Here is a 12,657-nt window from a genome sequence, read left to right on the forward strand (position 1 = left end):
GGAATGTGCAAGAAAGGTGAATGCACTTGACTGCTACGGTCATCTTTGACAGGCTTCTTGAGATATGCTGCTAACTAACCCTTGCTTACAGCTACAGGACAACATCACCGTGGATAGTATGGAGAAGTGTACTTCACCAGAATCATGTTGGCAAGATGAGAATCACACCTGGACTTTAGTCAACAGAACACATGAAGAAAACTTTGAGAAATGTAAGTGTGAAAATGGTTCTCAGAATTTGATGTGAATGAGTGAAAAGGTATATGTTTTTTCCAAAGAACTTTGATATTGGTTGATCAAGTTGTTGAGCAGGAATCCAGAATTGTAGCTAATTCTGTCTAGTACCTTGCCATGCCACAATATAGTTTCATATATTTCACTCATGTGCGCCTACATCTACATATGTACACATGTTCATGAAGACATGTGCATTTACATACAAAAACTCATAAAAATGCAAGCATTTAGACATAGTATTTACGCATACTTACATATGGATGACCAGGCTAGATTTCAACCCATCTCAGCACTGGATTTCTTTAGGTCCAGTATCATGAAGCTCACACAGTTTGCAACACCGAGAGAGAAGGTCAGTCCAGTCATGGGTACTTACTGACCAGCCTGGAGGTGTCTGTAAAGTGAAAGATGTCAAAATCAACCAATTAGAGACCAGGCTGTTCCAAATGGTCACCCTAACAACCTCGTTGTTAAATGCACAATGTTGTCCTCATTGATTAATGTCAATGGCAGTCATTCAAAGTAATTTCCAGGTTGGTATTATACTATATATATTATTGTACTATATATATTAGGTAGTAGTACAGTTATTATTGGTAATTATTACTTAATTACTGAAGTGATTAATACAGATACAGAAATGCTGTGTGCTGTGTTTACTTTAATATTGGCAGACCTTAAGTTTGTCATTGTTTATGTATAAATGTGGGGGTTGGCAGGCCAGTTGGGTGTGTTCTGTATCTGGTATTCCTGGTTTCCACTAGTGACTATCTTCATACACATACATGCATACTGGGAAGGCCGTAGCACAGTGGTATTGTCACTGGACTATTAATCCAGAGACCCAGGATAATGGGTTTGAATCCCAGCACAGCAGATGGTGAAATTTAAATTCAATAAAGGTCTGGAATTTAACAGTTTAAGGATGACCTTGAAACCATTGTCAGAAATGTAAAAACCCATCTGGTTCTCTAATGTCATTTAGGGATGGAAATCTGCTGTCTTTACCTGGTCTAGCCTATATATGACTCCAGACCCACAGTAATGTAGTTGATACTTGAAACTGCTGAACAAGTCATTGCTGACCAAGGGGCAATTAGGGATGGGCATCAACTGTTGGCCTAGCCAGTGACACCCACAAACTATGAATTAATTTTAAAATACACACAAACATACATGTTTATATTATTGATGCTTGCTATAATTCTGCTAATTACACAGCAGCACCTATGGAGCAAAGAATGAGGGACTTTGAGTCTCAGAAACATTTTTGTCATGCACTAGCTGAAATCTATCCTCTTGGCACCCTCAGATAGCTCACTGAGAGAACGTACCATATTCTTAACGAGTTTAACATGGCAGGATAGGCAATGTTCTGATCTCAGATCCACAGAGTTAATTTTAGTTTGTTGGCAGTCGAGGTGTTGAAATCAGAGAGGAAAAGACAGAATTACAGCCCCTACTGAGTTTCAGTGCCAATTTCATGAGAATGTGATTGGGTGGATGTTGAGACAAAGACGACAATGGCCCCAGCAAAGTTCCAGTTCTGTCGGACATCCACTCCCTTCACTACTGAAAACTTACAGTTCAAAAATGAAAAATGCCCGGTAAGGTGAATTCCAGAAGAATAGTCAATGATGTCATCTCAATATCTGTCATCAGGAGAAGAATTGAGCTGTCGGAACAAGTCCGTCATTGAATGCCAGGTTAGCAAAGAAGACGGGTACATTTTGTTACAAACTAAATGACCATTCTTGCTAAAGATATCGCTGATGTAGTGATGATAGAATGATTGCAGAAGTTTTTATAGTGGCTTCTTAAAATGCTTATATCAAAGTTGGATCAATGAAATCAAGGTACAGAACAAACTGAATTGAACATTAATCCATTTAAGGGGAAGTTTGATAAGTCTGACAGAGTCAGCATGGATTCATGAAGGGGAAATTATTTCCAACAAATTTATTAGAGTTCTTGAGGGGGTATCATCTGAAGTAGATAGAAGAGAACCAGTTGCCGTTGTAAATCTGGATTTTCAAAAGGCATTCGATACGGTGCCACACAAAAGGCTACTACACAGATTAGGAGTGCGTGATGATGAAGGTAATATTCTGGCATGGAAAGAGGGTCAGATTAGTGAGGCCACATTTAGACTACCGGGTAGTTTTATTTAAGGAAATATATTGCAGGTAGTACAGAGGACATTTACTAGGATGATCTCGGGTATGAAGGAAGTGTGATATGAGGAACCATTAAATAGGTTGGGTCTGTATTCCTTGGAGTTCTGAAGAGTGAAAGGTATCTTAACTGAAATGTGTAATATTCTTAAGGGGCGAGACAGAGTAAATGTTGGGAGGATATTTCCACACATGGAAGAGAGTAGGATCAGAGAAATCGTCGTAGAATAAGGGCATGCTCATTTAAAATGGATTTGATGAAAAATTTCTTCTCTCAAAGGGTGGTAAATCTTTAGAATTCTTTGCCCCAGCAAGGTGAGCAGGTCAAGTCCTTGAACACTTTAAAGGTTGAGATTGATAAATTTTTCATCGGTAGGAGAAGGGGGAGATTAGATGATCTCATATTCCCTTGGGGATTGAGTGTCTGGAAGGATGTAGCTGGCTGAGTAGCAGTTCCTATTGTCTCCACAGAACTACGATGGATTAAAAGTCCAGCACATAATACTTTTTATGATTTTCTTTCAAATGTCTCTGTTTGTAGTGGGCCTTAACACCACCTCACCCCACCCTCACCACCAGGTATGAAATGCCATGAAACATCTCAGAATAGGTCTGCAGTACAATCCATATAGGAACTTTCCAGAAAAGTTGTCACGTTACAGTATCAGCCAAATTTGATCAATGTCTTTCTTTGTATTTTTAAACAGTTCAATATGTCCATGGTTAGTTGGTGAAGTTCTGGGTAACTTCACTCCATCATTGTGTCCATTGTTACAACACCTTAGACTGATGATTTGAGGGGTTTCAGAATAGTCAAGCCAATCTCTAGATCATCAACAGAATTGGAGACTCATCCCTCCATGAGTGTACTAATCTGATGCTGGGACAATCCTTTCCGTCTGCAATCTACTGAACTCATCAAAATAACTCAATGGCCGGGATGTTCCAAATCTTCCTCTTGGTGGGATCATCCGGTCCTACCAAAGGTGAACCACTATGGCAGCTTCCCTGGTGGTGTGATTAGCTGGCAACGCAAACTGCCATTGACTTGGGTGGCACCAGATGATTCCACCAACAGCCAATGGCGAGCAGCCTCTGCCACTGAAGACCTACCAGTAGGAAGCCTCACTACATCACTGCAAACCTACCGCAGAGGGACTGGAAAATCTCAGCCAATGTTTCAGCATGCTTTGTGCCAAGGTACAGTTATCACTCTCTGAATAATTCAAGCATGCTGACACACTGCACCAACTCAGAGTTTACTGAATTAGCCTGCACTCTGCATCAGAATGCAAGGTGCCCAGGCCCACTTCTGAATTGGTCCCTATGGCTGGGATTTTCTGGCCCACCTGGTAGTGGGTTTTCCAGAGGCAGATGTAGCTTTCCAGTGGGCTCTTCTGGTCCCACTGAAGACAATGGCCATTTGCATTGCTTGCTGGCTATGCCACTAGGGAGCCTGCCACAGCAGTGGGTGTGGGGAAGTGGGCGGAAGTTGTCTTTGGCGAGACCGGAAACAGTGCTGGAAAATTTCAGCCTATGTGAGTGAACTAATATATCTTTACTTAGATAATGATGAAACCCCCTGTGTGTTTCAGCAGTTGCAGTCATGGAATGGGCAAATGGGTCATCAGATTGGCAAGAACTTGGGGATGCTGTTGCTTAGTAAGAATTCCATCTTTATTCAATGCAGGAATCATTTGTCATAATCGGGAATGACTGTTTGAGTCTGCAATGTTTCCACTTTATTTCCAGGTAACCATTTGTTTGTGAACTCCACCATGTCCGATCTAGTAGTGGGCCTGATCCTGCTGGCCGGCTCCCTGGTGGTTCTCTGCACATGCCTGGTACTGATTGTCAAGCTGCTGAATGCTATGCTGAGAGGACAGGTTGCTAAAGCCATCAAAAGAATCATTAATACGGGTGAGTCACTGACTCCAGTGAAGAGCTTTGTTGTTCTTCTCTTCATCGTCAATGTATCAATCATACACAAAGACTGGTGAAACAATAACGTGGGTTAATTATCTAAAGATAAGTCTATATATAGATAGGGTTAACTGGGACGCTAAGTATAGTACAGCTCATCTCCACTGCCACTGAGTGCAAAATGACCACAAGTCATGGGACCATATCATATCCTGTGTCAGTGATGATAATGATTGACAGCAGTTTACGAATTACTCCATTAAAGGTACATGTCATCATACCACAACAGAAAGAGCTGTGTTCTCTGCTGTAACTCTTGGTGACTCCAATGGATTTGCTTGAACAGGCAGAGAATTAACATAAATACTCAAATGTTGCCCTTTCTTCTGAGCAGAAGTGTAGCAAGTGTAACTTAAAGTGAAATAAAAACAGGAAACATGCAGCAGATCAGGCACCATATGGAAAATGGAGTTGACATTTCAGATCGTTGAACCTTCATCCATTGGGTCCTAGTGCTGAAATAGTAACTTAACTTTATCCTCGTTACAGAAGACTGATCTAATTGTTTACAGCAATTTCTGCTTTAAATTCAGATTTCCAACATCTACAATACTTTATTCTTTGTCTATTAGAACTGAGTATCACAGTTGATCATCTTAAACTGAACATGCACAATTTCACCATGAACTGTTAACTGATCCAAAACTACCCATAAGAAGCCTCATAGGTAAGACTCAGAAAGCATCGATTTGGTCAATTTAAATAATCGTCAGGTGTCCATCCTCATTGCGAAGGGTGGTGAGAATGTTGAAAATGAAATGTTGCCAGAGGGCATAGGATGCTTGTCTATGTACAAGAAAGCTGACTGGTGGTAATTTAACCTAAGGGTCACTGCACCTCAGGCAAGGAGTAAGATTGAAAGGGCAGAACCTTCATGGATAAGCTCAGCTGGTATAGGAAATGAACCCGTGCTGTTTGTATCACTCCACAGCATGAATCAGGTGTCCAGCCAATTGAGCTAACTGACCTCCAATCTCTTTACAGCTCTAAGAACCAAACATCCAGTTCTGAAGAAGGGTGATATAGATTTGAAATGTTAACTTTGTCTCTTGCCACAGATGCAGCCAGACCTGCTCAGTTCTGCCAGCATTTTCTGTTTTATTATTCCCAAACATCCTATCACTCATTCTGATATTAGCTGCACTATTTTTTTTTGTATATCTGGTCTCCCACTAACATTGCTTGTGAATAGGGATTGTGAAGTCGCATTGCCTCATGGATAGGGTGACCATTTGCATCAATCTCGTAAACTGTTAGACAGAAGTCAAACCTGGGAAGATATCAATATCCTTGTCAATGCAGGAATTCAGCAAAGAATCATCGAATCCCAACAGTGCGAAAGAGGCCACTTGGTCCATCGAGCCCTATCCCCATAATCCCATGTATCCACCTTGCTAATCTCCCTGGCTTTAAGGGGCAATTTAGCATTGCCAATCCACCTAATCTGCACGCCTTTGGACACATCAAAGGATCTCATTATATCAAGAGTATAGGCAGAAGCTGAACTTCAATCATTAGGGACAAAAGAGTACACATGGGGACACAAGAATTGCTCCAATTGTTACATAAAAAGTGATTGGAATTGTATCCAAAATAACAGAATATCCCTCCATATAATGACCAGAGCAATTCAAACCAGGCATCCCAGCAATCCCATTCACCTTTTGACAGTCAACAAGGCCACATCTGGAGGACAACAAGAAATTCAGGTTCTTACACTAACTTATAATAACGCGGCAGTAATGTGTGAAATGGCCTGAAAATGTGTCACCAGAAGTCCTTACCTAACACTGTCACTGGATTAATATGCTGAAACTGCATATCTAACAGCGTGTGTGAAGCCTATCACCACAACGACTGTCAGCGATTGAAGAAGAAAGTCATCACCATGTTCTCAAGGGCAATTAGGAATGCATCAATAAATGTCAGTCTTGCCAGCAATACCCACATCTCAAAGCCTGAAAATAAAAATGTTCTACTGTGGAGGATCATCACCTCATGCGAGGACTAATAACGCACTGAGAAGAAACAAGTTCTACTTTGCTGGTTTATGGTTGAGGATAACCAGCCTGGTTACACAGAAGTTTCCAGATATTGTCAATGGCGACCAAATAGTCAAAGAACAAAGAAAAGTACAGCACAGGAACAGGCCCTTTGGCCCTCCAAGCCTGAGCCGATCATGATGCCCTCACTAAACTGAAAAAAACTTTCTGTTCTTACTCGATTCATATTGCTTTACTCCCTCCCTATTCATGTACCCATCCAGATGCCCCTTAAATGTTGCTAATGTGCCTGCTTCCACCACTTCCTCTGGCAGCGCGTTCCAGGCACCCACGATTATGCATAAAAAACTTCTGTCTCACATCTCCATTAAACTTTCCTCCTTTCATCTTGAACCTGTGCCACCTTGTAATTGAAGCCATTGAAGCTCATCACCATCTGAGGAGTCTATCAGATGTTAATAAATCATGCAATAAGTTGGGGTAATTTAGGAAAGTGTTGAAGTTCTGAAGAATGGCAGAAAGAGCCAATTTCAATATCATGTTTATCTGTTTATTTCAGATTTCCCATACCCATTTGGTTGGTTGGCGGGGTACCTTGCCATGGTTGTGGGAGCTGGCATTACTTTTGTGGTTCAAAGCAGCTCAGTGTTTACTTCAGCCATCACTCCCCTCATTGGTAAGCTCACAAGCAACTAGAAAACATGCTATCCTGGGTGATGTCGTAAGAATCATGGAATTACAGCACTGAGAGTGGCCATTGGGCCCATTGTCTATGTGTTGGCACTTTGATAGTGCCTTATTAGAGTTAGTTACACTCTCCCTAATGCTACAATTCCTTCCTATTCAGGCATATATCAGATTCTCTTTTGGAAGTTATCATTGAATATATCTCTATCACCCTTGCAGGCAGTGCATCCCAGATCATAACAGCACATTGCATTTTTAAAAAAGGCACTTCATCTTTCTCAAAGTCATTTACACTACTGTCCTTTGGTTCCAGCCCTTTTGTGGAAACAGTTTCTCTTTATTTACTCTCTTCAAATGTTTTATAATTGTAAATACCTCTTTTCAATGTCCTATTACGTTCTCTGTCCTTAGAAGAACATTCACAACTTTTCTAGTCTCTCCAGATAGGGTCTTCATCCTTTGTCTCATTCTGCTAAATCTCCTCTTTATCTCCTCAAAGCCTTGACAATCTTCCTGCCCAGTATCTGACAGAAAATCTCATTAATGTCAAAACTGTGATTTATAATGACTTAACTTCTATACTTCCATATTTTTTTTTACTGTACAGAGTGAATTTTGAGGTAGGGAGGGTTGGAAAGTAGCAGAAAATGAAGTTAGGACAGCTCTGTAAAATATTCCTGCTCCAGATGAGTTTACCAGGGGTGGGCTGCCACAGGAATTAGGAACCTGATTCACGGAGGAGGCGAGGTAATCAAAGTAATTAAGACCTCATTAAAGGGCCATTTTTTGTTTATGAAGTGATGCAAGTTGCCCCTGCTGTGTCTGGAGCCTGGCAACACTTCAGCGGAAGCCACTTGGAGAGGTTCATAGGGCCATTAGAGATTGTGCTAAATGCTTGTATCAGTGTGAGACACAAGAGTTCAAGGATGTAATTGTGGCCAAAAACATTTACGTTACCCACGTACCTCCCTCCCCTCCTCTCCACCCCTTCATGCTGACCCTTACGATTCTGGACCTTGTTTTGTTTTAATACTCCCACTGGACCCTTTCATGAGAGCATCAAGTTTGAGGCACCTCAAGGTCTGCCCTTTCTGCAGCAGCACTTGATTATTCCCAATGGGGCTTCTGGGCAACTATTTCATCATGCCCTCAAATTGGTCTCTCTGGGTCCATGTAATGTCCATTGGCACAAATTGGATGGCAAACTCTAAATTAACCTGTTAATTGGCCCCCTCTGGATACGCGGGAAATAAACCTGAAGTTTGTGAACTTCATACATCTGGAAGATTCTGGTCAATGCCTCAATTAGTGAAGTGCTGATTTGATAGCCTTCTCAACTTGTCCTGCCATTTTTAAAAGTCTATGTGTGAATCAAAGTTTCTCTGTTCTTTCTACCCTCTTTAAATTGTAAAAGATTAATTATAATAGGAGCAATGGGGTGTTGGTAGCATGGTGGCAATGGCACTGCATCAGTAATCTGGAGGCCGAGGGTAAAATTCTGGGGATATGGATTCAAATCCCTCCATGGCACCTGGGGGAATTTAAATTCAATTAATTACTATATCAGGAATTCTTTATTCATTTGTGGAACATGGGCATCCAGGAAGCACAGAATTTTCTTGTACACAGCAAGGACATCAGTGGCACTAATTATACTATGTTCCTCCGTTACTTCCAGAAGACAATCACAGAGGTGCTGGGTGGAAGTCAATCCACTGTCGGAGTGGCACCCAAACTAAATCTGCCCTCAGTCCTACTGGCATTTTCCGGACAGTCAGTAAAACTCCAGTGACAAATCTTAAATCATTGAGCAGCAAGGCTTCTTAACCTGGATATTGTAAAATATTTGATGTGTTAATATTTACTGTATGTACTCTTTTATCATTTAGGATTGAGTTGAATTGTACTTGTGATGTTCTTTCACGTTGTCTAGGTATTGGGGTGATCAGTATTGAACGTGCCTACCCTTTGACCTTGGGATCCAACATTGGCACCACCACTACTGCAGTCTTGGCAGCTTTGGCCAGCCCAGGTGACATGTTACCAAGTGCATTCCAGGTAAAACCAAACCTTTCTTCAGTAAGTTATAGCTGTTTGCAATTGATGATGAACACAAATGTGTAAATGTTTTCAGGACTACTTTCCCTACCTTTTTCTTTGCTTATTTCATGGAGTTGTTGACCTGGGCTGAGCCATGGCTGTGTGGAGCATTGGCAGCTCTTTGGCACCCAATCCAAGTGCCTGTCTTTCACACGCGCTCCTGTCCAATGCATTTCAGTAAGTATTGGAAGTCCATCACACCATGCTTTAATATATATTCTTTCCAGTGGGTGGTTATGAGGAACAGAAAGCTCAGTCAACTTTAAAGCCCCTAAGATAAAAATTGCCAGGACCAATTTTGGTTCCTTTCTTTTTCCATTAGCTGAGACGCAGTAACGCAGTAAGAAGTCTCACAACACCAGGCTAATGCAGATGAGACTGAGGGCTAAATGTGAAACCTTCAGTGGCTCACTGACTTTTCTGATGTTTCATTGCATCTTCAAACTGACCAATAATAAGGGATCAGCTGATGTAAAAACTGATGTGGTTGAACAAGTTCAGCAAGCTGATTGGTCCAGTGAAAGGAAATACAGTGATATTGAAAAATGCACGACCGATGGAGGCAAGTGATTTGCTATTGAGGTGATTTGCACAGGAATACTCTTTTATTGCCTTTTGGTCTGTTCATGTGAAATTGTGAAATTTAGGCAGCAAGCCACAAACGGATAATGGTAGCCCAGCCACATGAACATGTGAATTGGGCCATTTGGCCCTTCAAGCCTGCTCTACCATTCAGTGAAATCATGGCTGTCTGATTGTGGCCTGTACTCCACATTCCACCCACCCTCAATAAACTTTGACTCCCTTATTAGTCAAGAATCCATAAATATTTTCCTTAAAAATGTTCAACGATCATATTTCTACCGCTCTCTGGAGAAAATTCCAAAGTATCACCACCCTCTGAGAGAAACAAAAATTCCTCTCATTTTAGTCTTAAATGCGAGACACCTTATTTTTAAACTGTGTCCCTTGGTTCTTGAATCTCCCACAAGGGAAAACATCCTCTCAGCATCCTTCTCGTCAAGTCCCCTCAGGACCTTACATGTTTCAAAAAGATCAGCACTTAATCTTCTGAACTCCAATGGATACAGACCTAACCTGTATCCTGCCCATCTTTCCTCATAAGATAACCTTCCTCTCCTCCCATCCCAAGAATCAGTCATGTGAACCTTCAGTTAGTAGCACTGTTGCCTCAAATCTTTAATTGAGACAAAATTAGATTCCATGTCTGTTGTAGACTGATTGATATAGAGTGATGTCCACTGTTATTGTACCCACAGCTTTAGAAGGCTAGCTGAACAGACCATAATCGTTCCCATCTAGCATTTCCTATCTTTCTACACCAGAAATATTAATCTGTCAAGGTGTTAGTTAGCTTATTTTGTTACCAGCATTTGCAGTCTTATTTCATCCTGACCAGGATCTTTCACGGTATCATTCCTGGATTAGTTTGAGCTGTCTTTGCCTAGATAGTGAGGAGCACCTAATTACATTCAATCTCTTTCTTTTCGCAGATCGCCCTTTCCCATTTCTTTTTCAATATTGCTGGGATTATACTGTGGTACCCACTTCCGATCACTCGTTTCCCTATCCGCATGGCAAAGACCTTGGGAGAACGAACTGCTAAGTACCGCTGGTTTGCTGTTTTATATCTGATCATCTGCTTCCTACTGCTCCCCTCGCTTATCTTTGGCCTCTCCATGGCTGGCTGGCAGGTTCTTATCGGAGTGGGTGCCCCATTTGTGGGTATCCTTGTCTTCATAGGCATCACCAACATCTTGCAAACGCGCAGGCCTAGCTATCTGCCCAAGAAACTGCAATCGTGGGACTTCCTCCCGGTTTGGATGCACTCTTTGAAGCCAATGGATCGTGTTATAACTAACGCCGCCCTCTGCTGCACAGACCATTGCATCTGTTCTGACAAGTCAGAGCCCCGGGAAGGTGCAAGTTGCGGTGAGAAATCTCCACAGCTGAAGATGAAAGCCGCTTGCGAGAACCCAGCCATCGCATACTTGGAGGAGATTTCAGTCGGGGCCTCATCTCCCATATTAAACAGGTTGCCTGTGCTGGATGTCACGCAGCTGTAGCACCACATCAAGTTCCCTCTTGCTTCCTTGACATTGTTAATAGCTTGCAAAGTTCCTCTTTCTTCCCCTCAACCCCCACCTTCCCTCCCCCACCAAACCTCCCATTCCAGCCCCCCCAAGGTCTCCCTATCCCGGGAACGGTGCAAGTATGTTTCTGAAAGTCATTGGGCGCCATTAGTCCTTTGTGTTTGAATGGAGGGAAAAGATATTTCTGGAAGTGACTGCTATATTAGTGGAAAGATTCTGGTTGCAAATAACCTGACAGTTCTCCAGCTAATTTAGCAGATGCCTTATCCTGGTCAAAGTGAAAGAGTTAAAGGTTGTGTTATAATGATGAATGAAGAAACATCATGTGAATCTGCTACACCTCTGCCCACTCCAGTTGTTAAATCTGGTTGGCCATATTCATACAGGCAGATGAATTAGGAGCAGGAATAGGCCATTCAGCCTTCTTCACCATTCAATGAGATCATGGCTGATCTAATACTAACCTCAATTTTATACCTGCTCACCTTTCACCCCCCTTGCTTATCAAAAATCTCTGTACTTCTGCCTGAAAGATATGCAAAGACCCTGCCTCAATCACCTTCTGAGAGAGAGTTCAAAAGTCTCACGATCTCTGAAAGAAAAAAATCTTAATCCCTGTCGTCATTGGGTGACCCATTATTTTTAAATAGCGGCCCTTAGCCCTGGATTCTCCCACAAGAGGAAATGCCCTGTCAAGATCCCTCAGGATTATGTTTCCATCAAGTCACCTCTTACTCTTCTAAACTCCAGTAGATACAACCTTCCCCATACGACAACCGATCCATTCCAGGTATTTATCTGCTTCCAATACATTCACATCTTTTGTTAAACAAGGAAACAATATTTTATACAGCATTCCAAATGTGGTCTCACCAATGGCCTATGGCATATCACTCCAGTTTTGTATTCAATTCCCCTCGCAACATCATTATATTCGCTTTGCTAATTTTTTGCTGTACATACATACTAACCTTTTGTGGTTCATGCACTAGGTCACCCAGATCCCTCTGCATGTCAGAGCTCTGCAATCTCTCACCATTTATAATACATTTTTTTTAACTTATCCTGCCAAAATGGACAATTTCACATTTGCCCACTCACTGAACCCATCTATATCCATATGTATAAAAGCAAAATACTGCAGATGCTGGAATCTGAAACAAAAACAGAAAATGCTGGACAATCTTAGCAGTCTGACAGCAGCTGTGGAGAGAGAATAGAGCCAATGTTTTGCGTCTATATGACTCTCCACAGATGCTGTCAGACCTGAGATTTTCCAGCATTTTCTGTTTTTGTATATCCATTTGTAGCCTCCTTGGGTCCTTTTCACTACTTAATTTACTAACTATCTTTGTGTCA

The 12,657-nt window shown here is 41.7% G+C and overlaps 1 protein-coding gene across 4 annotated transcripts in view; it reads left to right on the forward strand.

Moving 5' to 3' along the window:
* Positions 1-12,093, forward strand: part of LOC145351946 (sodium-dependent phosphate transport protein 2A-like) — a 59,926-nt gene extending 47,833 nt beyond the window's left edge. For all 4 annotated transcript variants that reach the window (XM_080201759.1, XM_080201760.1, XM_080201758.1 and 1 more), the window contains 5 exons: positions 92-212; positions 4,164-4,331; positions 6,957-7,073; positions 9,018-9,142; positions 10,699-12,093. In XM_080201759.1, the coding sequence (XP_080057885.1) occupies positions 92-212; positions 4,164-4,331; positions 6,957-7,073; positions 9,018-9,142; positions 10,699-11,271 (1,104 nt within the window). In that variant the 3' untranslated portion in view covers positions 11,272-12,093. The remainder of the gene's footprint in view (positions 1-91; positions 213-4,163; positions 4,332-6,956; positions 7,074-9,017; positions 9,143-10,698) is intronic.
* The last annotated feature ends 564 nt before the right edge of the window (positions 12,094-12,657 follow it).

The sequence above is a fragment of the Carcharhinus amblyrhynchos genome, chromosome 13 (genome assembly GCF_965287045.1).
Source record: "Carcharhinus amblyrhynchos chromosome 13, sCarAmb.v2.hapA, whole genome shotgun sequence".
Classification (NCBI taxonomy): Eukaryota; Metazoa; Chordata; class Chondrichthyes; order Carcharhiniformes; family Carcharhinidae; genus Carcharhinus; species Carcharhinus amblyrhynchos.